The sequence below is a fragment of the Aptenodytes patagonicus genome, chromosome 6 (assembly GCF_965638725.1).
Source record: "Aptenodytes patagonicus chromosome 6, bAptPat1.pri.cur, whole genome shotgun sequence".
In the NCBI taxonomy this organism is placed as follows: Eukaryota; Metazoa; Chordata; class Aves; order Sphenisciformes; family Spheniscidae; genus Aptenodytes; species Aptenodytes patagonicus.
Genome location: NC_134954.1, coordinates 45,002,790 through 45,030,159, shown reverse-complemented (window position 1 = coordinate 45,030,159; position 27,370 = coordinate 45,002,790). Strand labels below are relative to the sequence as shown.

Sequence of the window (27,370 nt, the reverse complement as noted above, 5' to 3'; positions counted from 1 at the left end):
TTCCAGGACGAAATGCAAGAAGCGATCAGTAACTCTTTTCGCTTTTGCTGTCAAACCATTTTAAAGCAGGCTACATCGCAAAAAAGCCCCAAACATTTTTAGCAGATTTTTTTTCACCGACAAGAAGCTTGAGAGCGGTGCTTGTGGGAGAGGGCTTCTATGCCGTTTCTATGCGGGTCTGTCCCCTCCACACCCCTGCTACAGTAAGGGGAGGAGGAGGAAAGTGAGCAAGCCCTGCCCAGTGCAGGCTCCTCGGGGCTTTCAGAATCTCGGTAACACTGCTATCCCCCCACACCCTCGGGTCAATGGAGCCAGAATGCGAAGAGTCTCCTTGCTCATGCCAAAGAGCTGCTATCCAACACACAAATAATGGCCGAATTACCTGTTGAAACTAAAAGGCTCGCTGCCCTTTATTCAGTCAGCTCATTTTTTATAGAGCTGTAGATCTTCACAGCCAAATTTAACAAGACGTAGAGGTCTACAAGATGAGTCAACTAAGAATTTCAAGAGTTATTCTGTGGTCTAGAGGGACACAGGGACAATCAGTCTGACTGCATGCAGAAATTTTCTTCAGAAAATCAGCTTGAAATCCAGCACGTATAATATAAGTAATAGTAATTTAATAGTAGTAGTAACGGCACCAATTTTGCTAAATCATGATGCTATTTTAGTAATGGCACCGATTCAAATCACATTTCTTATGTTTCTACAAAACACTGAAAATACACTCTCAGAGTACCACAAATTTGAAAATGTGGCATGTACAGAAAGGCACAATCCACACAAAACAGAATTCCTAAGAGACTTCCAATGTCTTATTGATTCTAATACAGAAACTGAAAAAAAGACATTCTCCAAAACAGCCAGAGAAAAGCTGTCAAATAATTCAGTACAGGAGATATAGTTTAAATGGAACATAGATAACACAGCAGATCATCCACACAGATGGCAGCTTCTTTCAGCAACATCATTCTGCATGTCAGAAATGTGAAACTCTGGATATCAGAAAAGTTCTCAGAAACAGTCATAAAAAGCTTCTCTGACTCAGGTATCTGTAACAGGAGTCACTGTTACTTCTTATGCAGAGTTGAAAGGGGAGATCAGACATACAGCATGCTCCATCTGCAACTGTTAGCAGCATAACTTCCTCTTGAATGTGACTTCTTTCCTGGATAATGAGTTGGCAACCATTGTAAGACACAAGTATGTAACAGTACAAAGTAAACTGAATTTATGGCTCAGTCATGTCAATGTAGGTGGCTGAGAAAAAATCATGCAACTTAAGTCTGGTGCAAAACACCACAGAATCTCCTGCCTCATGGGTACACCTTCTGAGCGGCTGAAAGGCATAATCTGTATTCTGCCAATTCTCTTTTCCCTCTTCCATATATACAGCACATACAGAAGTACAACAAATGACTATTTCAGTTATCAGAAAGCAAAACTGAAATTCAGTGCCATGGAGCAGCGAGTCTGACAGCCTTGTTCCAAGCAGTGACAATGCAGGAGCAGAGGAGGAGTGGCTTGTTTTATCTTGTTCTGAAAAGTAGATATTTTGGCAGTCCGTGACCATGAAATTTCGCCAGCATGTCATTTTTTATGTATCCTGTGCTAACACCCTAAACTCATGATGGATCCAGAATTAATTCTTTTCCCCCTTTTCTTTTGGCTACTGAATGGAAGTTTGGTATCATTCAACCACTCTATCTGCAATACATGTACAACTTGATGCAACCCAGGCCCTGCATCCAGTCACCTTCCAGACTCAAATTTTAGGTGCACAGTACAGCAAGAACAGACAGTCCCTATCACGTGTACGGAGGGACACAAAAAGCTATGGAAGAAGTGACAGACAACTTCTGGCATCACAAAATTCCTGTGTGTTAATAAATACTGACTTCATCGCTACTTTTCACCATGCAGCGAGTACAGGGAATCAATCTACCCACACGCCACTCTTGAAAGAGGTGTCAAGGCAATAAATACTGCTTAGCTGAATGATTACATAGTGAGTACTGCTATGGTTTAGGAATCTACTGAAGGTCAAGACATCAGTGTAGAAAATCTGTATCTGACATCCACGAATGCTGCACAATACATGACATGTCCCCACAACTCTCTGGTCATTAGAGGGCTGTGACCACTTCCGACCCAAGCAGCCAGACACAAGGAGACTCCTTTTTCACTGCAAGGGTTATTTACAGGAGCCTCTACAGTTTTCAAAACAGCCTTTCTTCGTCATTTCTTAAGGAAGAGGACACAGACTTTACTTACTGTGTCATGCACTAAGGTGAAGAACATGTATACTTCATAACCCCCAAACCAAACCTACATTGTCACAAAACTATCAGAAACAAAATATATCCTATTGCTAATATTTTAAGTAAATAGTTCTATTTGGCATCAGAAAACCCCAAAACAACCAACCCACAAAACCCCACCACATTGTTAGATCCTGTAAGGATAGCCACTATTATTCTTACTTCCTTTCTCCCTTTTCTTCTTTCTCCTTCCAATATTGATGCTGTATTTCTCCTCCAAATCTTCTTTTCCCTACTCGTTCTTCTCTTGGTTATCCCTACCATTCCCCTTCTTGTTCCTGCTTGAAATTTCCGTTATTTCTTTCCCTCATCTCTCTGCCTCCTCTTGGTTCCATTCTCCCTGCTTTTGGTTGTCTACAAGGCAGCAGAAGTGCTCATCACATGCAAAAGCTAGTAAGGGAAATGGGAAAAAGTGAAATTAATTTGTGAAAGAAATCACATTTATTAACATCACATACATATATAGGATAACTAGGAATCATCTTACTTCTACAACCACAGAAAACATACTTGTTTCACACCAGTTGCTTCATTTACCAGCTGCTACAGGAAGTAACTTCTAAGATTCCAAATCTGTCATTTTATAATCCTTGCTCTTACCCCATGAAACATGAGCATGGTAGAGTTCCAAAATTACCCTTGTGCTTTATTTTACTGTAAGATAGTCACTTATTAAATATTCAGGGTTAGAATGAATGCTATTTTCATTACCTATCACATATAACACAGACCCTTCTGTTGACGCAATTCAGTAAGTTCTCTACTTGAGTGTGTGGAATACATATGAAAGTAATTTTAAGACACGAAGTATTTTTAAAGCCAGAAGCAATATGGCACTAGTTGAAGAAAAGGACCGTTTCAATTGGCCCTTTCCTAGAAAACAGTAAACTGAAAGGAAGACCTGCCCCCTCTCCCTGCCCCGCTATGATGCATTTATTTCCACACTTCATTAAATTGGATTTAGTATTTTTACTTTAACACTCATAGAGAACAAGCTTTGTTCTCTGGAGCATGTCCAGAGAAGGGCAACGAGGCTGGTGAAGGGTCTGCAGAACAAGTCTTATGAGGAGCGGCTGAGGGAACTGGGGTTGTTTAGCCTGGAGAAAAGGAGGCTCAGGGGAGACCTTATCACGCTCTACAACTACCTGAAAGGAGGTTGTAGCGAGGTGGGTGTTGGTCTCTTCTCCCAAGTATCTAGCGGTAGGACAAGAGGAAATGGCCTCAAGTTGCGCCAGGGGAGGTTTAGACTGGACATGAGGAAAAATGTCTTTACTGAAAGAGTGGTTAAACATTGGAACAGGCTGCCCAGGGGAGTGGTTGAGTCACCATCCCTGGAAGTGTTTAAAAGACGTGTAGATGAGGCGCTTAGGGACATGGTTTAGTGGGCATGGTGGTGCTGGGTTGACGGTTGGACTTGATGATCTTAGAGGTCTTTTCCAACCTTAATGATTCTATGATTTAGAGAATGTCTGAATTTTGCAAAATATTATTTTCTATTTTTCCTCTTATGCCTGTGCCTACATAAAATTACAGTAACACAAATAACACATGTACCCATAGTTTTAACATAAAATTTTGGGTTGCATTTCCCAATTCAAAGCTATTAAGAAGTTTCCATAAACTTTTTAAAGAGGACACTATAGCTTATGAAGTGAAAAGAGAAAACTATGGAATGCATAGGGTTGCAGTACAGGTGAATTATTTTTCTAAATTGTGCAAAACTTTCTTCCCATCACAACTGTGTATGTAACTTTCTAGAGTTAACATGCAAATAAAACTGAATACAAAATTAAAAAAGGTAACAAGTGAAGATTTAATCACAATGATATAAAATCTACTTTGTATATTATACAAAATGGTACATTAATATAAATAAATATATATTTTAATCTTAACATTTTGTATGGATAAAGACTATAAGGTAAAACTTGTTCAGTGGATTTCTCCTCTTGGTATACTCTTAACAATCCTCATCAATCAGCAGTTTAGGAACCTCTTAAGCCAGGAAGAGACTGGGTCTACATCCTGTAACAAGGAAGGACTCCTGAGCACTTTTTAGACTTTGGTATCTACTCTTTGCCAAATAAAAATGATTTTTACTTCCAATTCTAGAAGCTACTTGAAAACTCATTTGTTGTTTTCTGAATGAAACTTAGGAAGCTTGGTTTCAAAAAAAAAAAAAAAGTTAATAAAAATGATGTCAAGCCAACACCCAAGAAGTACAACATAATATTGAGGAATAAAAGTCACTGCTACCAGAGTAAGTTTACTGGCAAAGCCCTCCTAATTATTATCAATATACTGATGTATACTGATAGTATACAATGTATAGTATCAATAGGCTAGCTGCCTCTTAGGCTTGGTCTACAATGAAAAGCATTGTTGGTGAAGTTACGTATGTAAGCACACCTGCTTTTTGCTCAAATCAAATGCAGCTACACTAGCAAAAAATCTTTTTGCAGTTTATTTGCTCAATGAACTAGCATACCCTGTATTAGCAAAAACCCCTTTCCTTTCTGCTTGCATGGACCACATGCCAGAAGGATGTATGGTGTAACTACACCAGAAACCAAGCAAGGCATGCCAAGGCCTTGCATTTTTTTTCCTGGACAGGAGACTGTATTAGGAGTATTAAAAGTTTGCAAGTGGCCTACTTTAGGAGGGTAGAGAATGCCATAAATTCAATGACAATAAATTTTGATACAACTCATCCAGGTTATACTGTTATATAACAAGCAGATTAACTGAACTTTTCATGTTAGGCATCTGCTCCACTGGAGAAAAATTTCTGTATTTAGGACAATTTTCACTCATGTTTTTTTCAGAAGAACAAGTGCAACTTGAAAAAAAAAAAATCAATTAATAAAGACATATCATTTTTCATAAGCAAAAGCAGTGAGGGTGGGGTGTTAAATTTAATCTAGTCTTAAGAGCCAGTGGCTGCTACACAACATTTAGGTTCAAATACAATAAAGTGTACTTCTACAACTATGCCTGGTGCAACAAGTGTGAATCATGTTTCTGCTTCCACAGAACATCTACCAAAATCCCACATTTTAACTGTGTGGTAGATTATTGTAAAGCCCTGCCACATGTAGACTCATTTTTGCATCAGCAGAAAACATAGCCCAAAACATGGCAGACTCATTTATTAACATATAACCCCTGTGTGCTGTGGACAGTACTGACGACACAGGGTTCTGGGTGAATCACAACCTCTAATGCAGCAGGTAGATGGAATCCAAATTATTTAAAAAGACCATCTCTTTCCTCCTCCTGTTTTGCTAGTCTGTGGAGGCACATGAGCCAGAACTTGTTAATGAACTGGCATTGCTGGGTAGGCATTCTTTCCCGACGCGTTTTCCATTATTAGGTGCTAGGGAAAGCACGCAGTGAATTTCAGTGGCTTGCACTGGCTTATGTTTGTTTTAAGCATCAACGGAAGAACCTAGATCAGTGCACTGCTAATAGGTATGCTAAAAAACAACCGATGAAACAATAAAAACACAAAACCCTAGAAAACCCAACAGCTATACAGTTTAGAGCTCTTTCCACCCTGTTTACCTGTTGTACTTGGTTGTAAGATCTGTTGCAGTGCTATACGATAACAGCCGTTCTCATCCAAGCTTTCAGAGCCTTCTGCATTAAAATATAAAATCTAGTGCCTTAACACACCAAAATGCTTTTAAATCCCTGGGTTTGGAAGCAATAGGCACTTTAGATACACATGCAATAACAATGCATAAAGTAAAAGTATGTGTGAAACTGCCTGGATCATAGTAAGTGTTTCTTGTTAGCCACTTCAGACATGTCCTTTCCAACAGCAGTTAAGTGGGAGAAAGAAAAAGTTTCTTCCTCAGTGTGTGCTGGAGCAGAAGTGAGTATTGCTGGCTTGGGTCAGTGGTCTTATTCCATTCATAAACTTTTCTGTTCAGTTCCGTATGGATATCTAATATAGAGAGTTTCCTGCAGCAACAAAAGTAAAAGCTTTCTATTAGAGAATGAAACAAGAGAGAAGACAACTTTAGACTCAGCGAGGAGAAAGTTTCAAATTTCAGTCTTTATTGCAGAGGTTACACCCCTAAAACCCAAGGCTGAATATGCATTTTGGAGACAATCTGTTATAACCCAAATCACTGTTGTGATATTGGTTATGCTGACATGATGATCTGTGATTTCATTACAAGGTTTTAGGGTTTGTAAAAAAGTACTAAATGTTAACCCTGCAACTACCTTGAAAAACAGTTGCTAGCTCCTTGGTAGATCAATTGCACAAAGAAAACCTTTGTTGGTAAGTTGTATGTCCAAACATATCTGATTTTTGCTCAGATTCATTTTGATAATCTCTTTAGATAGACTAAAGTTTTCTGATAGTTTAAATTCAAGATTACAAATTGGCAATCTAGTGGCTCCCTGAGCGGAGCATTAATTAGATCTAAAGAAAGAACAAAATCCTTCCCTCTCAACTGCCTTTTCCCCAAAGTTAGGCACTGACTTTTTATATTTGCAAGCAGAGCTCTTCTTAATGATAAAAGGCAATCCTCAATTTGACAGAAGCCTGGTGTGTGCCTCGTTATCTTGGAGAAGGAAGACTTCCAATCCTGTCTAAAGCACTGACATACATTACCCAGGACAGGTTCTTCCCTTCTCACTCTGCAAGCCCCAGCGCCATAACACACTTTAATTTTACTCTCCAGAATCAGAAACTCCAGTCCTACTTTAGACTACCTTCCTATGCCATCATTCCAGGATCAGGTATACTTGTCTTTTAACCTATGACACAGCATGAAGACACTTTTCAGGACCAGATGGGATGAAACTTAAGGTTTCTCTTTCTCTAGGACAGCAGGCTGTCATAGGAAAAGGGTTATTTTTTTCCTCTTATTTACCTTTTATGAGGATTGCAGAGTAGCTCAGCCAGACAACGCAGATAATATGAGGATGAACTGGGAGATTTTTCTAGTGTAGACACGTCCACCTTGCACTGACTCCAAAAGATGTCTGCTACTTGGGGGATAGTGACTTTCCAAGGGATTTTTGCATTAGCAATGATTTTCTCATCATTCCCATCTACTTCCAACAGACTAGTAAGTTCTTGCTCATTTTCTGGCACAATGTAGCTCTGAATAAAGAAAAGCTTCGGTTTTCCTAGGAGTTCAGGACATGAGTCTGCTGTAAAGTATTTCTTTATTTGTTCCAAAGGGAATCCAGAAAAGGTATGGTCTGTACAAAAGATGCTCTGAGGACTTCCACGGCTGACCAATACACAAATGAAGCTGTCACAATTTCTGTGCTTCTGCAACCTTGCAACTTCAAGCACTGTTTGATTCATGGTGTTCATATTTAAATATCTGTGACAATGAACGTCATAGCCTAAGCCTCTGAAGGTCTCTTCCAACACATCTGAAAAAAAGAAAGATGTACTTAAATCACAGCACATCAAGGCTCAATCTCAACTATCTTGAATTACAGGATTTACAGTATTTCGCTATTGGAAATCAGATGTTTATTTCATCACAATAATTAAAGAATCGGGAGTACTTGATGTCGATCACGTACATCACATACTTATAGTGCTACATGCATGTTATCTTTAATATGAGTTATGTACTTCATGACAGCAAAGACACTATTATTTGGCATGTGATCTGTTCCGAACTCCACAGACACTTGCATGCTTTCATTTAGAGCCAGCATCTCAAGTTGCTAGGACTTAAAAGTATCAGGCAAGAGAAAAGATTAGAAAATGCTTCACACAGAACATTCTTGAAATGGTAAGGAGTGATCTGCATAGCATGGGAAGCCTGTTGACACCTTTTAACTTGTCAAAATTACTCTGAATGGTTATTGTAGACATACAGAACTGCATAGGAAACACAGAGACTCTCTTTCATCAGTCAAAAAGGAACCTACTGCAGCCATTTATGCTTCCTATTATATAAAACGGACTTTAAATGATGAGTTCCAGATGGAGAATGGACACTGGAGTCTTAACTGTGACAGAATGGCATTTTCAGGAAAAAAAAAGCTGAAAAATGAACCCTTTCAAATATGTTAGTAATTAAAACTGTAGATAGCCAAAAATCAAGATTTAACTCTATTGTATTTGTGTTAACCTGGGCTGCAGGAAAATGTTGCTATGCTCTGAATAACTACTTTGGATGATTATTAATATGATAGTGAAACCAGATACATGGTACCAAAAAAACCACAGGTATTTTTTAAGTGTTCGGAGAACCACAAGCTACAACTATGACTCATACCTGTAGCATCGTATCTTTAGTGTAAACCACATATACATTGCCCATGCACAGTTTCTGATATGACAGGAAATATCAAGTGCCATGTTTATGTAAAATGCCTTATAGACACTGGAAGCTAGACTGTTCCTTGACTTCAAAAGTTTAACAACCCCTAATTAGCAGAGGCTATTTCAGAGGTAACTGGCAGCAAAGCAGGATTTGTACTACCACACTGTTCTCCTCAAAAAGCCCGTAGTGAAAACAGGGAACAGAACTTGTAACTGTCCTCAGCAAAATACAGGGTAGATACAAACTCTATACTATAGCGAGGTGATAAACAGGAACTAGAGTGTTTCATGCCAGTTCTGTTTGTTTGATTCAATCTTGTAAAATAATTCAAAAACTTTCCAGACATTTTAAAATTTGGAAATAGAAAGGAAAATCCCCTCTATTTTAGGCAATAAAATATGATCTCAAAATTCAGGTGGAAAATTCAGTATTAATACCGTTTAGCAGTCATATACTTGATGAAGCACTTAATCCATTAGAGGGCAGTAGTACATACGCAAAACGAGAGTGCTTTTCCTATAATTTACTTATCTCACTAGCATGTACACAGACACACAAAGATACAAAACTTTGCGTCACCTTAGACCATACACACACTCTAAGCGTCACAATTAAAAAAAGTTAAACCCAAACTTAGAACTGATACCTTAGTGTAACAATAAATCAGAAATTATACATGGTAAGATTTGGATACAGCAATTTTACTTCAAGGCAAGAGAAAACACAGGATTACATGCTGCAACCTGAGATCAGAAAACATCTGTTTCTTCAACAGTAATCATCTCCCAACAAGCCTCCACTGACTTTTGAGCATTTCCACTCTACATAAAAAATTACCCTTTTCTCCCCTTGATTGTTTACAATGTAAGGAGAAAAATTGGCTTCTAAATGGGAAAGTCAAAAGCAGCTATTTACAAAACAGCAAGGTGCACTTCAGTTTGAATTTCATCAGCATCTAACGAATTCACATTGTTTACACCGGGCATTTTCAATTGTTGTAATCCTTGATCCTACAGTATCTATTACAGGTTCAGCTTCCTCAGATTAAATCTTGGGATAGCTACAGACTAATGCACGCCACAGATACAATTCCTAACGTTCTCCCTGCCATCTTCTCTTTCTTTTGTATTTTCAGACTTCAGAAGTATTGTGGCACAACTCTATAGAGTAGTAAATGCCTTTCTAACAAACTCCTTTAAGCAATGCCATATGTCCTGCCTCTCCTCAATCTCACTAGCACAGTAATGTATTTCACTGAAAGTCTTGAGTTCTATCATGTTAAAATGCTGATGATGCGCTAGTGACATTAAACATCTGAGACATACACATGATTTAATTGCTTCTGCATCCAACGCAGACATGCGTGGAGACTGCAGCACACTAAGACTTGCTTTGGGTGGTTTTGGCACAACAGCGGCAGAGCCATGATTTGCAGGTGTATCTGACATGCCAGATGCTAAACACGTAACCCATTTTTGTTCTTTCCAGTCTTCCTCTATCACATTTACACTTTCTGTTCTTGTACAAGTACTGAAATGACCATACGAGCTCATGAAGAGCACGTGTTGATTTTTTTTTTATTTATTTTGTGCACATCTTTGTATTTAGTAGCAATTACTATGACAAAGGGGTCTGCACAGTATATTGCCTGTGCTAAAGATCTGTGCCTTTTAAGGAAGAGTAGGTCTAAATTTATGTATCTGTGACTATGAACTGACATAGCAGTTCCTTCTTTACTTCCTGTTTTCTCCAGTGTACATGCCTTACCTGCTTTTATACTTACTGTTTCATTTAAAAAACTCAGACCTGGCATAGTAAAAGACTCTTGTTCAATAAATCAGGTCAGCACATGCTCATATCTCATCAGAGACAATGAAATTTAAAGAGATTTTTTTTGTAAACAAGGCTGTTTCCACACCTCATGTTTTCTTTAGCTCTCCACGCTGAAATTTCTCTAGCAATCCTTTTTGCATTTGCTTTTAAGAAACAGAATTCCAAGTAATAAGTAATTATCTTGGTACTGGAGCAGGCTATCATGCTACCTTCCAGATTAAGGCTGCATAGTAAGTTTCTTGCATCAAAAGGGTTGTTTGTTCTCTGAAGCTACCACAAAAGAGAGAAGAACAGGAAAGTAAAGAAGAAGGCAACAGGACAGAGCAGAATGTTTGATCCCAAGAGCTGCCCCCCCCCGCCCCCCAGGCTGTCTTTATTTTATCTTCCTCTTGGGGCAAAAGCAGCTTTTTTTTTTTTTTGAGAGAGAGAAGTGAAGAAGTGCTTTAGATGGAACAATTTAATTTCTACATCCAGCAATTGCATCCTTGTTCTTTTTTTTTTTTTTTTTTTGGCCAGAGGTCATTGATGAACTTGGTAGGACAGACTGAAATCAGATCTCAAAGATGCTTCCCAGTTGCATGTAACTGAGTTAAGTGCTTTCCTTGTCCCTCTTCTCCATGCATGGTGAATCCATTCTAGTTCCTGTTACCCTAACAGCAAACTAAGTGTCTTATATCATTTACCTAAAATACTATTTCAAGCAAACATCAAAATTTTACCTTCTGTGTCTGTGCCCTGCATCGACTGCTCTTCAACAACTACATCAATAACTCTTTTGGTCCACCTGCTGGACTGTTAGTTATGAGAAAGGGAAAAGATATGCCCACAAACCCTCCTCTTCCCCTACATCTCCTAGCCTATTACAGAACTGACTGCAACTACTATCTTCATTTTTATTTTTAGCCTCATGTGTTCCAATGATTAGAGAGTGGCGGGTTTTTTTTGCTTATGCAAGAATCTAATTTTTGGATTCTATAAAGGCAATCAGGAAAAACCCACATTTTAACCATGGCACTACCTTGAATTCTACATGCAAATTGGTTGGGGTTTTTTAACTAAACCAAGAGGGTAGGAAGAAAAATTCCTTTCCCTATAAAGCTATGGTGACAGTTTCAGTTAAAGTGTGCAAGATATAACAGAACCCTAGGTGCATTATTAATAAAGGACCACGTGCCTTCAGCTGTTCAAAATCTGTGGTGTCCAATATGATTACACTTCAAATCCACAACAGCTTTGGTTTTGGTTTTGTTAACTGGTGGGAAACACTTATCTTTACCATCTCTGCCAATAACCTACTGTATGACTGTAGCTTAACTATTCTGTCGGTCTCTGAACATCCTTTTGCTCCCTCCAAAAAGTCAGTCTATCCCCTTGTAAGTTCTTTCATTCAGAGATTCTGCACCAAAAAACAAACAAGCAAACACTGTTTGCAATAGTTAGGACAGTTGGCTTTAACCTCAGGTTGGGCCTTCCAACTCTCTGCTTTAGAAAACTTAGTAGATTGATAGACTAGGTGACTAGGACAACATTACCCTAGTCTGGCTGGTAAATGTACACCATATTCTTTATACTAAATTGTTCTAGTTGTCAGAGATTAACAAGATAAGGAACTTCAAATTCCAGAGACTTACCTGCGTCATTGCCAATACAGTCAATTATCAGGCATATTCCTAAAGGTTGACTTTGCATTCTGTACTGATCATCAAACACCTGAGGAATGTGAAGGACAAATATTAAGTTAATATGTCACACTCTCAACTTACAGACTTGATTCTTTTCTCAAATTTAACCACCTCAGATCTATTAAATTACATTCTGTTGTTTTTCCATACAGTAGCTAGCAGAAGTCTATCTACTGGGACGTAATATGTCTTATCTACACAACAAAAACAAAAAAGTCATGAGACATGGCCCAATGAATTTTCCCCCTATTTCTAGTACAGGCTTAATTTTTGTGTTCTTGTGTTATGCAATCTTAGTAACATAATGATCCTTAAACAAAGACTAAGACTGTACCAGAAATGAGAGAAGCAAGTTTGATACTGAACCTTAACTCTGGACAGATCTTCAAATTTAAAAAAAACCCCAAACAACAAACCAACAACAACAGCAAAAAAAACCCACACCCACCCCCCAAAACCCAAACCTGTATGGGGTGGAAGGGCTCTTTAAAGACCTGGACTATGACAGCAGTGATCCTTCTATAGTACTTCCAAATTAATTTCCTTAATTGTAAAAGTAAAAAAGTAACTGCTATTGAGATGTTAGGAGCTACAAGCTTCATATTGCCAACACAATAGATGTAGAGAACTTTTGTGGTCTTCAGGTATGCAAGCGGGCACTGCTCATCAGAACAACATTTATTTCCTTATTTAGTGGAACAACCTCCTTGTTCCTAAATAATCTGTAATGACTCTATCACAACTCCTCTCCCCTTTAAAAAGATTACAATCAATTTGCTATAGGTAACTCCCTAGTTTCTGACCTACAGGAGAGCTAGTGAAAATAGCAGTAGTCTATCCTTATCATTAATATCCAAAGCACGTCTGTCTTCTACCTGGAGAGCAAGGGGCGGTGAGAGAATAAAGAACAAAGTTTACTGCATGCAAAGAAGCCCTGCCGTTTCTAATGCAGATGGCAAGAGGTCTGACTTCCAACAGGTTTTGACTTAGCCTCCACTAATAAATATACAAGTTCTGTGTGCACATCATACGCACATGCATTTTGCACACCGCTGCTTCCATTTTATATTAAAAATATATTCTGCAAAGCATTCATAGAACCTGTTTATGGCTGAGGAAGATAGGGATGTAGACATCCTTCTGTTTGCATGCAATTAAAGGAAATCTCAAAATTAAACACAAAGAAAATTAAGGTAAATACCTGCAGAGGTTTTTATTACATTACATGCATACATATAGCACAAGCACATACCTTATGTGACACTGATCCCGATTCCTGAATGGACATGTGGACTGGTTCTGCTGCAGTTAAAACATACAGAAGTAATCTCAGTATGTAGGTACTAGTGACTTTTCTTTGACACCAAATCAGTTAAAGAGGAACATATCTAGTTCAGCCAAGTTCTCAGTCATCTGGACCTCTTAGTTTCTCTGTATGCTACTGAAGTAAAAAAAAACACCCAAGAATTTTCACCTCTAAAATGTTATTTGGATTGCATTCTACATTGCTTGCAACTAGAACAAACAGTCTCTCCTACACTGACAGAATTCAGCCAACTACTCTTTTAAAAGTCACCGTATTTGAGAGGTGTTTTGGGTTTCCAGAAAGAACACAACACACATGGTAAGAACCTGGTACTCACTGGACAACTTCCCAACTGGCCTGGTGGAGAGTCCACCACTGAACAGACACAAAACCTTCCTACTCAAGACTTAATGGACACAGCTGTACTACATGGGCCTTCAGAGCTGGCTAGTCAACCTTTCCCATGATTTTATTAATAAACTATTTATTCTGCTAAAAAGGTGTGACAGTGGAAGCCCAAAACAATTTCAATAAAGTGTTAAGATCTAGCAGCACAAGCAAAGCAAAGCCAAGAGCAAACAGGAAGGCAAGGCTCAGTTTTCAGAGGTACCAAATACTCTCTGCTCCTGGTGGTATCAACTGGTTTAGTCATAAACACAACTATCAAAAAACAGTCCTTCTGATACAATGAAATGCATCATTTGGCTCTTTCAGATTATCAAAACTCAGATAAAATGCTCTTACCCAGAATAAGACTTTGTCTATTTTGTGGTTTTTCTTTATTCACATTCTGGATCTAAAATGAAGAAAAAGGTGTATTTTCCCCCTCTCCTTCAATAATAATGCGTTCCAAAATATAACACAACAGCATTTTTCTTCCTCAATAAAAGGATTACATATTTTAGATTCACAGCTATCAGCTAATTAGAATTACAAAATAACAAGTTAAAAAACCCCTACCAAAACCACAAACAAACAAAAATCCCAAACCCCTTCCTCCTCAGGAAAAAATTACCAGTTTGCCATGAACAGCAAAAAAAGTTTAATCCCTAAAACAGTAAAACAAACAAAAAACTCTCTGAAGATGTGAATTTTGTTTCCTATAGAGCAGCAGGGAGGAACTTTCACTGAATTAGAAAGGAAATTATAACAAAATTATCGTAATACAGAAAGTCAATGCAAACTCTTTCCTATTAGCAGTCTGGAAAACAAAGCTGTTGTAGCTTTGTTCATAAAGCTTTCTGCATCACTAGTGTCTTGGATGTAAGCTTTATACATACATATTTACTGAATACATGACAGAAATAATCTCATCAGATTCATTTAGCAAGGCTAAAGACTTTAATTAAGGTCATGCTATTACAGTATCAGACCTAACCTAAATATAAAGAATACTGTATGCAATAGGATTTCATGACTTGACATACTGAGGTATCTTTGTTAAAATGAGATTAAAACAAAACACACAAAAAAAAAATCTGAAAAGCTCTCCTTAAAAAGCCATAACCTTCAGCTTCCAAGGTAAAAAGCTACTTCCCCTGCAAAGTCCAGAAGTACAAAGAAGAATAATATGTTTTGCAAAGAACAGTCAAAGTAAAACTTTTCACTCCCCAGAGTAACAGAAAAAACTTTCAAGATAGATTTTATATGCCCAACTAATGGGGAGGGGGGGGGGGGGGGGGAGTCACAGAAGCTCTTTAAAAGGGATCTTTCTCAATCAGAAGATTTAAATCAGACCCTAAACCCAGCAAATAACAGGAATAAGCAAAATAAACCAAGTAGTATTTTAGTTACTAGCAATCTCTCATTCCTTAGGCTCTGTAAAGATGAATCCCCTTTCCATGTCTGGCAATATTTAGAAATAGAGGATCTGTCTGATTTATTGTATACTTACCCCTGAATTATGAGGAGGATCAATCAGACTGAGATTAGGGAGAGATGCCTGAAGTGCATTTACATATACTGGCTGAGAATGAACGGAGGACATTAAAGCTGAAAATTTAACAGAAACACAGAGAAATACACCATCATATATCAAATGTTTTAAAAGCCTAAATCTGTGAAGCATGCAAATACTCTGACTTGTAACTCATAATTTTATCTCCAGTAAGAGTACATCTGATCCTTACTATCAAGAGTAACCAGTGCAAAAATAGCATCTTACCTTCATGTTTGTATTTCTGAATCTTCCTAATCAGGTCTATCCTGTGAATATTTTGAAAACAATTTTCTATCAAATCCAGTTGATTAGGAGCCACCAAATTTAGTTTCTCCAGGTCAATCACAAGAGCTAGAAAACTCTAGAATAGCAACAGAAAACCAAACTGTCATATCAGTAATTTGTCCTCTATCAGTAAGTAACAAAGCAACCCAGAAAATAACGTGGTGAGGTCATAAGGGTTGTATATTCAAGAACTAGGGACATTACCTTCTGAAACACTTAAGAAAATTATCTGGAAGATATAATAATTCTTGGTATTATCATAGGAGTAATGAAAACTAGGAAGTGATATTCTTAAAAACAAATCAAAGTTTTTAAGGAAACAGTTTTGCATTTCCTTGTTGCTACAAAGCCAGCCACTTGGAATGTCACCTCACATGCCACAAAGCAAGAGGTAAGAAAAGCTCTGGGGAATTTGCAAGGCCTCTCTCCTTCTTTGGTTAAAGAGAGAAAAAGAAAAAACCTCAAAGGAAGAAGACAGAAATCTTCAGCCTTCTATGCACAGTGGTCACGTTTTCTGAACCCCCTCTACTGAAACTCTGCTTTCTCAAAGCATTTAAAACAAATATGCACAATGCAAATGTAGAGAAAGACATAATTAGAATAAAACTGTTCTTTTGTAAGTGAAGCAGAGCACAAACATAAAAAGTGACCTTGTAATTCAAGATACATTTCATACGATCATTGGTTTGAGATCCTTCATATATGAACTTTCAGATCAGTAATACTGAAGATTTTTTTTTTAATGCCTTCTGCCTGTGAGGTTCATGCTAACACCATTCACTACAGCAAATCTTCACTGTTCCCCTTACTGTTTCTCATGCTTCTTTCCTTGAATTGAAAAACAAAAATGAAATAGAAGCCACTACTCCTTCTCCACTTCCTGACTTCTGTCTACGCCTGCCTCACTACCCCTTGCAGTACTGTCTCCCCTCTTTTGTTGTCTAGCTACTTCCCTTTTTACTTTAATGTCTCATTGCTCCAGAAGAGAAGACCAGCAGAAAGACATTACCTTATCTTTTGCCATTTTCATACGAGGTGCATAATCTCTGAGTAGAAAACCAAGAGAACTCACTTCTTCTTTTTCCAGATTCTCATTAATCTCTACCATTAGTACCCTGAAATAAAGTTGAGACATTTCTAAAGGATTAGCTTTCAGCAAGATCCCATCCTTGCCCAACTACCCAACTTCTCCCATGTTCCAGTCTTAATGCACCATTCCCAATTAAACAACAGGAAAAAAGCCTACCCTGCTCCAAGATCCAATTACAAAATACCTCCTCTTGCTCATCAGCACCTACGTTACTCAGACTGACTGTGTAACAGCCACTACTAGGAAAACAGAAGTCTCCTTAATATTTCAATAGAGATGAAGTAAGAGAATGAGACGTCTCTAACTTTTTTACCTAGTAGTTACAGGGTTTTTATTTCAGTGAGAAGTTAACACAGGAAAATCTTCCTTATGAGTACATACATTTCTTTCTGAAGTCTCTCAAAGAAAATAACTGGAGATTCTTAATTTAAGCGTCTTAAAACTACAGAGTAAAAAGTAGTAAGAGACAGGTCCCTCAGAAAAGCTATACCACAAGGCTATGTGTCTAAGGCAAACTAGAAAAGAAAGTATGTCTAACTTATGATGTTCCTCTAAAGTGTCATTTCTATCTGCTAATCTAGAACTGTACAAACATCACTGGTTTTATTGATTACCATACACAAACTCCTTAAAGATAGATGTTTCTAATGCCTTGACTTGTAAGAAGCTACTAAGGCTCCTTTTAGGGACTAAACCTGACATATTTTTTTCATTGTAACGCCCTTTTCTGCTTTTCTTTTACCTTCAAGACATATTTAAAAAAAGAAACAAAAAACAAACCCACAACCCCCCCCTCCAAACAACCCACACACATTTTGAACAAAATAAGAGTAGCCTTGAAATCTGAGATAGATATATTACCTGTAATCAGGGACAATTCTGAGACTCCTGGCAAGGTTAGCTTCCACTGTTGCTTTCTCAGTCTTCAAGATCCTCCTCAGCAAGTCAAACCTCTTAACTCTGTACAACAGCTCAGACAAGCCAAGAAAAGACAGTTTCTCCCTCTCATTCAAAGCCACCAACAGCTCTCTAAGGCTGGCAGTGGCCAAGTCAGGAGCAAGATCTCGGCATAGGAAAACCATCATCTCTTCTTCTTCTTTATCCAATTCTTGTTCAATCTGGTGAATAAGGGCAGCTGGCACTTGGCACCTGGTCATCACTTTGTCGCTGTCCCTTTAAAATTGCCAGCCTACTGTTTTTTAAACAGGAAGCCAACATGACATGAAGCTCATGTCTACCACAGCACTTCTCTGGTGTTCATTCTTAACTAGATGCATTTTTACATAAGCAGTTCTGTGGGAGTGAATTAAAAGGTACTAAGTCAGTGATCTGCTGCACAAGTTCACAGTTAACTTTCCTGTCTGATGTATTTCACTTACAACTAAAACACCAACGTAGTCTACACAGATCTCTTGTTCTCAAGGGGTTCTCCCAGCTGTTCATTACAGAACAAAAAGTACTTGGTAGGTCATATTAATCAGAAAAAAATGGAAGTTCTTTTTAAAGTAAAATTACCTTAAAACAAGTCTGTAAATTCCATAGGAAGTGAAACAAAAGTCATCAGCTTGCTGATGAGTGGTATTTAAAGTGTTTCTGGAAATAAGAGTTAAGTTTCACAGCAATTTAAGTCTAAAGCTCTGATCTCTTCCCAGCAACCCTCCACCCCGCTGCTCACCACCACTTTTTCTCCCCTAAAAGTCTCAAGGCATTTTTCAAGAAGAGTTTTGGGAGCTAAGAGGTAGTGTAACCACACATTGTAGACAAAAGAATTAAAAAACACCCACAGGTAAAACCACTGCTATCAGGCACGCACTTTGCCTTAAATGAAGTAAAAATAAAGGAAATATTCACAATATAATATGTAATATTTTAAAACATTAATTATCTATAATTTCAGGAACGCGTGGATTTTCTTACTTGTTAGTATCATTTAAAGTGATTCCAATCTGAATGAGTTACTGGGGTTTTTAAGGACTCCCCACGCACCCCCTCCGTGCTCAAAAAGATTGAAGAACCACACAAAGAAAAAATTCCAACCTTAAGTATGCAGATTGATTAACTCTGAAAGTATAGATAAGCCATAGACCATCTTTTTCTTCATGTGACTTTCATGTTTCACCATACTGAAAACTGAAATAAAAATTCAAACCCCCACCCTTGTGATTAAACAAAGTAAGTAGGGTGCTATGCTCAATTTCCGCTGCCACCAACTATGGAAATTCTATCTAACCTTCTCTGATCCCCATTACCTACATGCAGAAAGGTGAAATGAGCAATCTGAAGGCAAATCTCAGCCCCTACAAGGAGTTCAGTCACCATACTGCATAGTTTTGTTTAAACCATTCTGAAAAGTAAAAGCCAATTCAACTTCAAAGCCTAATACATTGAAAGATTCTAGCACCTGGATAACATTTTTTAAAGCATTCTCAGCCTTTTGTTACACATTCTCAAAGTCACAATCAATGATGTCACATACTGTGTCCATGCATTAAGCACATGAGATAAACTAACGTACAAGCTTTTTTTTTCTTTCATTCCAATGATGTTTAAATGAAAAATAGCTCTATATATCCACCTGACTTTCCTCAGAAAAAGTAGTAAGAGTTGGATTCGATTAAACCCATGTATTGGGTTCCACTGCCCACTAAAAGAGCATATCAAATTCAAGTTCCTAGGGCAAAGTCTCCTTTACCTACATCTATCCCAGCGAGCCGTATTTTCTATGGAGTCAAAGACTGCAGTGGCTTTCTCCTCCAGTGCTGTTGCTGACAGTCACAATAGCAAGTCATCAGTTATTAAAAAAAAAAAAGGGTGCACTGTTAATCTTGCTGATAGCATGTCTGAATCACTAGGGGAATATAACACAAGTAGCTGCTATGACCTCAAGGTCCCACCTTCAGAAGCAAAATGGAAGGCGGAGGTAAGGAAGGGCAGCACAGGCAAGCTGTAAAATATCATAAACCCACCACATTAAAAGACCCAAGCATTACTCAGCTTAAGTACTCCTGCACTTCCATACCACAGTGTAAATGAGATCTAATGTATATGCAACAGAATCCTCAAAATAGCACTGAGGCCACTTTGGCTCGTTTTCAGAAGCACAGAGCATTCAACTGCAGCCGATAGTTACAAGGCTGCAGATACCCTGCTTAGCCCACTGCAACCTCCTATGTGCGTTCCACACAGACTGTGATAAATACCTAGAGAAAACGCACAATTATAGTACTCCTGCCACAGCACACAACCAGAAAAAAAAGCAACACCTATCCTCTTCTGATACAGTTTGGTTCTTCAGAACCCAAAAGGGACAGGCACAAACACAGTGTTTTCCCTCATCACATCACACCATTTAGGAACTTGGGAGAATTAAATGCACTGTTTGCTCTAAGAAGTGCAACAACGTTTAACCCTAATGTAAACAGTGCAAACAGCAAAAAACCTCACAAACAGAAATGAAACATCAGTAGAAGGTGCCCCTGTCAAATACCCAGGACCACAGTAATTTTAATATGGCTGAAAAGTTTCCAACAAAACCAAACTGGGTAGATAAAACATTTGTACTTTTGAACCTGTTCTATTTCACACATGGACCTGCAATGCTATCACTTGTACAGCTGTGGTGAAAGGGCAGGGTGGGAAAATTTTCAGGCCTCTGATAAGCAGAGGAACCCCTCATGCACTGGAGTGTGTTTTGTACAGTTTTCTATCAGAGGAAAAGCGTATTTTTTGCTAACTTCTTTTCAATCTAGCATCAAACATTTGCAAGAATTCTACAGAAAGCCAAAGACTGTTTTCATGACATAATGCAGTCAGGAAGGGGGAGGCACAAAACTCTCTCATATGAAAGCATCTCCCAGGTACACAGAGCTGGGACTTTCAAAAGAGCCTGAGGAAGTTATATTTATGACTCACTCTAAAGGGAGATGGGAATTTAACAACTTTTGGCCATTTTCAGAAATCTCAGATAAACTTTATTTTTTAAAAAACAACTCTAGTTGATTTTTTTCTGATCTTTTAAAACTAGTTAAAAAAAAAAAAGAGGTGTGCGTGTATGTGTGTGGTGAGGAGGAATTTCCTACAGAGTTAAAATTTCAGACATGCAAAATTATTATTTATATGTTATCTTAAAAATAATCTGCCTTTAAAAAACTACATATGAATTATTTATTATTGTGAACTTCCTTTATATAAGATAAATCGCATGCTCATTATAAAAAAAATGCTGATCAATACTTCCAGTGCCGAAACTCTCTTACTTGTATGCAAGTCTGTCCCCAAGAACATTGGAAGACTGGCATTTGACCACTGCCAAATCACTGATCCAGATCCAGCACACATTGGTTTCCATCCAGTATTTTCCAATGATGGTCCATAGACAAAGTTGATTACATCAGCTCGTTTTCTGTTGGACAAATATCAACATCACAAATTAGTGCTAGAGGCTACTTCCTAATTTTAGTTGGGAGAAAAACAAGGAAAAATGACCTAGGATCATGCATTCTTCTGTATGATTCCACTGGCCCAGTGAACCAGTAACGATGCTCCAAATAAAAGGAAAAACAACTGCGCGCATAAGGTGATTTGTCAATAATATTCATTCCCCCAAAGTTCCGAGTGGGGAATGAGTAAAAGCAACATGAAGTAAGTGTTTAGTATAAACTAAAACAGTTTGTAACTTTGCATCCAAAACCCATGTCACCGTATTTTGATAGCAGGAATGTCACACTACTGGGGCAAGCCTGATACATTCCATCCGCATACATCTGAGCCAGATCCACTTCACCATGAGAGGTGAAGGGCATCATGCTCCACCCTTCCATCTGATATGACCACTTTTGCAAATGTCACACATACAGTTATCACAGCTGTACAAGTAAAGAAAGAGAGAAAAGCAATGACAATGTAAAACCCAGCAGCCTGGCTTTCAATTTAGATTATCTGGGCCCTGCAATGAGAAGAGTTATTGAATGTAAATTCTTTACAAAGAGGAGAGGAAACCCAGCATATCTTCTCAAGAGAAGAGAAAAAAGTTCACAGTCATCAGAGATAAAGCTGCCCCAATAGTTTGTGTGTTCATGCGCTTGTGTAATTTGCCAATATTGCTGCAAGAAAACACTCAAAGTTTTCCTCTTCAGTTTAATGTTTCATGTATTGAGCAAAGATTTCAATGCAAAGTTTATGGAGCAGGAAGATGGTTAAAAAACCTGAAGTACTACACATTCTCATTTACATTCCCGGTTTATAAGAAATCCAGAATCATTCCAAATAGCTGAAGTGTAACACAACCAACACCAGACCACGTGATAGATAAAAGGAAGATCACGTCAGTAACAGTGAGTGGAAGGGCAGGCCTACACACGGAACAATAACAAGAAAAAAAAAAAATCTCTTTTCCTCCTGTATTCAAGGAACCAGGAAAACCCCTGGCACGCTGAGGAAAAATGACTGGTGAGGAGAGAGTTTTCTGTAAATCTGGCTATTTTATTTCACTATCACCCCAAATTTTCACAGAGGAAGGACTCTTCTGGGAAATAGTCTTAGGGTCTCTGGAAAGAGAAATCACTGATTCTAGGGTGACCCATCTGTCCTCTTGTCCCCAAAAGAGGTCTGAGAGAAAACACATCTCAAGAAGATAGTACCAAAGTGCACTTAAATACAAGTTTCTGGATTTAGTTAACTTTCAGACTTTCCTGAACAAAGTGTAAGATTTTAAAGCTGATGAATTTCTCACACACAGCACAGGAAACCACCTTTGTCACTGGCATATTTGTCTAAGTCTGCACTGACTTTGACCCTGCATATTACACTGTAAACAAGGTCCACAAGAAGAAATTTTTTTTAAGGTAAACACCTGAGAATATTAGCAAGCATATTTACTCCTCAGACCACAAATCACTTCTATTCCACACTAAGACAGAAAAACATCTGTATGTTCATTAGCTTCTATGATGCTAATGAAGTTAATTATACTCCCATTTTTGAACTATTTCACACTGCCACCAGTCCATACAGAATACAACCAAAATCAGGGACAGATTTTTTCTTTTTTTTTTCCCCCCAAGGAGCAGGAAATAACAACGTACTAAAACCTCACACACAAAGACACACAAGGCTTCAGTAACTCCCTGCTGGTATTAACAAGTGGAGGCTGGTATGCGTGTACAAGGCTCAAGCAATTTTACTCTTTGCTGTTTAACACCATGCATGAAACCCTTGTTCCCATGACTGAAACACAAATGCTGCACAATATACAAATACCAATGTGATTATCAAGGCAAAGAGAAGTGTCCTGTATTAACGATGATAAGTCAAGGTATCAGGCCTCATATTAAGAAGGAACGTTTTTCAAGAGAAGCAAGGAAACATTTCACACTCTAAACATGATCTACAGTTAAGAGTCTAATTTCTGACAGCATGTTCTTGAACGTTTCACAACCATCTCTACAGTAACAATAACAGGATATAACATCAGTGGGTGTAGTTCTGATTTGGAAAATGATGTTTGTTTCACAAGATGAGCTCATGTGGAAGACCCTACGCTAGAGGGAGAGAGTAGATTACTCTGTTAGAGGAGGCACTAGCTGCATTTTCTGCTTCCTCCGCTCTGCTTTGTTTGAAGAGGTAGAGGTGGTGAAACCACACAAAGGTAACTGCATTTTGAGTCTGTATCATCTGGCATTTTTCAGTGTTGAATTGTTTGGAGCACGCTCCACAACTTTCACATTTCTCTATAAAAGAAAGAGGATTCGGTACGAGATACTAAGGGAAAACAGGGAAATCCCGCAGAAACTTTCACATTTCTCATTACTGTATTAGGCTTAAGTAGTTTGTTCTCAGTGTAAACTAGTAGTGACCACGCTAATTTCTATTTAGAGATGCACTAATTTAACACGCCAGTCCTCCTAATCAAAAAAAACAAACTGGTTTTATCGTGAGGAGGTTATGGAGAATTCCACGCAACTTTCTAACTGCATCATTTTAAATCACACTTGGAAAATGAAGCGAGAGTAAATTCCGCTCTGCAAGATAGCTTCAGGCGGCTGGGCAGTGTCGGGTTTCGATTCTCCTCACGAGCAAGGTCGGGCTCAGGCCCCACTTGCGCCGGGCGCTCCGGCTCTCCGCACCCGGCTCAGCCCGCCCCCCCGGTGAGGACCGGGCCTAGACAGGGAGGAGGACCCGATCCCGGTGTGTTGGGGCGCCTATACTGAAGGGGCAGGGTGGGAAGAGAGGTATGAGGGAAAGGAAGGGGGAAAGGTACAACGCACCCAAACGCGCCGGTGAGGTCTCATCTACAGCAGCAGGGCCAGGTCCGGCACTAGGAGCAGGGGGCGGTACCGGCCTAGAAACAGGCTCTCCGGCACCGGGCGTGGTTTCGAGTATCGCTTCTCTTGCTCTTTCACATCAGTAAAAGGCGCAGGGCGGTTTTCGTTCGTACCTCTTACGGCTATGGGAGAGACCCGAGCCGCCTCTGCGCGCTGACAGCAACGCTGTTCAGGGCAGAGATCTCCCCTCGCTGAAGGACGAGGGAACTAGCTTTAGCCGCCTTACCATCATTATACATCTGTCGAGCCACATTCGCTAACCGTTACGATTTTATCGTGAGTCCGGCCGTTAAATATTTTGGGGTGAGGTGAGGGAAGGATTATGCTTTTCATAGAATCATAGAGGTTGGAAAAGACCTCTAAGATCATCGAGTCCAACCATGGAGATTTCGTTTTGCTTCATAGTCTACCTCAGGAGATGAAACTCGGAGCTGCGCAAACAAGCCTGCCGAGCTCCCACAACATGGTGGCGGAGCTGTAGCGGAAGAGACGTCTCGTCTCGCGCGCAACCTCCCGCCGGCGCTTTTGGGTGTCGGTTACACACAAGATGGCTTCCGACTAGCTGGGGCGTGGGGGTGTTGGCCGTCCTGCGAGGAGGAGGGGTTGGCAGTAGGATGGGCTGGAGTTCAGTGTGTGCGTAGACGTTTATGGGACTATGCTTTTTATACTGCTACTGGTATGAGGGCAGACCAAACAGCTTTGTATTGACCCTAGTAGCCATTCAGTGGTAACAGACCGTTTTTCAGTGAGCAACTACAGACTTGGGGTAAGTGTGGGCATGTGTTTTGGCGGGAGTTTATACAGAAGCAAGCCCTTTGTTCGTGTCTTGCTCTGAGTTCATTCCTAGTGAGGATAATATTGTACAGGTGCGTGAAAGTTGTGTGCTTCCCATTGTTGTATAATCTTAAGTAAGTTTTAAGTAATGCCTTGTCCCTGTAAACTGGGTGTTGTGATTCTCTTGGTATAAACCAGCAACTTCCATGAAGCAACTTACTCTGAGGTGCTAGTGTAGCTGGAGCTGCTCTCTTAAAGGCTTAAAATAAAAAATTCTGGACTATTTTATCAGCTGAACTAGACAAAAGCCACCTCCATATGTGATGAAATAGACCCATCATATATAACTCCCAGCTCAATGGATTTCAAAGCATTTACAAAAAAGTAATTTTTTGTGCTGCTAAAAATCCAACAGTGGAAGCACAGTACTCCGGGATAGCACACTGTTGTGCAAAGAGTCACGCTCTCTTTAGAACTGCAGGGAAAACTGAGGCAGAAAGTAACTGCCCACACTAGAATTTGGTCAGGTACCAAGCGACTGCTCTGTGTTCTGAAAAAACATCTGGATTCTTACTGAAATTGTATGGTCAGGCTCTCACTTTAATATCAATCATTCAAGGGTATCACAGTGTCCCTGCTACTAAGACATAGCATTGGATCGGTGCTGATTCAGAAGGAAGCCAGCTACCTGCTTTGAATCAATATGCACGCTTTCTCCTTGGATCTATTCCATACAAACACTTAAAGATTTGTACAGGCTAATAGAGGTTTAAAAAGATGGTATGGCTGCAGGCTTATGAATTTTTTTTTTTTCCAAAAATGGTTGAATGAATGATTTACCAATTTAACACAGCCATTACTTAAGCAACCAATATACTTTTGTTTACTTACTCTACTTATCCCTTAATTTACCTAATTTTAATATGCTTATTAAACAGTTTTCACATTTTTATAGGCAGCATTTATGAGTTGTATGCAAGTTTTTTTCATTCTCCCCCCATCTCGAAGTTGAAATACTACATTGTCCTCATCAATAGGTTCTCATGTAAACTGGAACTGTAAATCGGTATAAATGTAGAACATAGAGCATACCAGTAAGATTAGATGTGATTGAGAAGAGATAGTGCTGTGTTTCAATTTAGAGGGCTTTGGATATAAATCTGTGGCTTGGACATACTTCTCTTGATTTGCTTTCATAACAGATTTGATATATTTCATTTTGTAGATTCTCCTAGTTATGTAAAACAAAAATCTTTGAGAATTTATGCCTCCTAAAATACTATGAACCTGTCTTTTATGCTATATATTTCAAAATCAGATTTGGTATGATCAGGGTGAGTGCATCACATTTGTATATATAAATGGTGTTACTAGTTTCATTTGTTATGTGCTGGTGTTGCTTTTATTATTATTAAAAAAGGCAAAGTCACTTAAGGGAAGAGATTATTTTCAGGGGGTTTTCTTCTCCATTGGAACAATGGTAAAAGGATTATCTGACTTTCAGATTTCTATTATTTGGCCTACAACTGAGGATAGAGAATGTATAGAGCAGCTGTAAAATCAGTTCCCTGTCATACATGTAAAACAGTTTGGATGAATCCCTGAATGTTTTGATACCCATGATGAGATCAGTAAACTTATTTGGAAGACAAGCATGGGTCCTGAGTATGTTCCTTGTAAAACCCCTTGAAGCAAACACTCCTAACTTAAATTAGCTCTATGTAGAAAATAAACCTGCATTGATGTAAAAAGTCTATCTAATAAATGCTGATCTGGCAAAGATACAATTGCAGGATAGAAGCTTGTAGTTTGAGAGCTCAACAAAGAAGATTTTTGTAGGAAGGTTTTCAGGAGAGATTTCAAGGCAGGTTAACACCACAAACACACAGCTATAGTCTGCTATTTAAACTGCAACTGCCTCACATCATGGGAACAGTTACTCTGTTATGCTCTGAAATAGGAATTTCAGAGACGTCCAATTTATACTATAACGTAGTCACTATTGTATTGGAACCATTTAGCTGCTTTAACTTCTCTGTAACATACAAATTTGGATTATGCTGAACGATGTAAATATTATAGGTAGCATTAGCAAAAACAATAAATCACAAGTATCTTTCCAGGTGAGTAGAAATAGCTCTTTGACTACTGATGGAGATGGGATTTCCACCTGCATTTCAGAAAATGGAGCATCACCAGTTCTATTTTTCAGAACTTAAGATACAGAAAGAGCTTCCTCACTGTGGTATTACAGTCATGTATGTTCCTCACCTGCAGATGCCACTGCTGTTTGTGACCCTGTTCTTTGCACTGTAAAATATCTGTGCTGGTAGAAAGGCTGTTTTAATGTAAGGACAGCCATTGCTATGGTTACAGTGAAGACAGATTTGGTACTATTATTTTAATACACAGGAAATACTCCATCCCCAGGCAGGATTAGTATTATAATACATGTGAAATAAAAATCTTTTGAGTATTGTATGTATAATAATGATGAGACATTTTTA

The 27,370-nt window shown here is 38.7% G+C and overlaps 1 protein-coding gene across 1 annotated transcript; it reads right to left on the bottom strand.

The window, feature by feature from the left end:
* Positions 1-594: 594 nt before the first annotated feature.
* Positions 595-24,588, bottom strand: CFLAR (CASP8 and FADD like apoptosis regulator). Its single transcript, XM_076342343.1, has 12 exons — positions 24,033-24,588; positions 21,024-21,169; positions 17,629-18,060; positions 16,687-16,792; positions 15,618-15,753; positions 15,348-15,445; positions 14,198-14,249; positions 13,400-13,449; positions 12,097-12,175; positions 7,211-7,724; positions 5,886-6,287; positions 595-2,711 (listed from the first exon to the last, which is right to left on the bottom strand). The coding sequence occupies exons 3-11, from the start codon at positions 17,922-17,924 to the stop codon at positions 6,149-6,151; spliced, it is 1,470 nt and encodes a 489-aa protein (XP_076198458.1). The 5' UTR covers positions 17,925-18,060; positions 21,024-21,169; positions 24,033-24,588; the 3' UTR covers positions 595-2,711; positions 5,886-6,148.
* Positions 24,589-27,370: the final 2,782 nt, after the last annotated feature.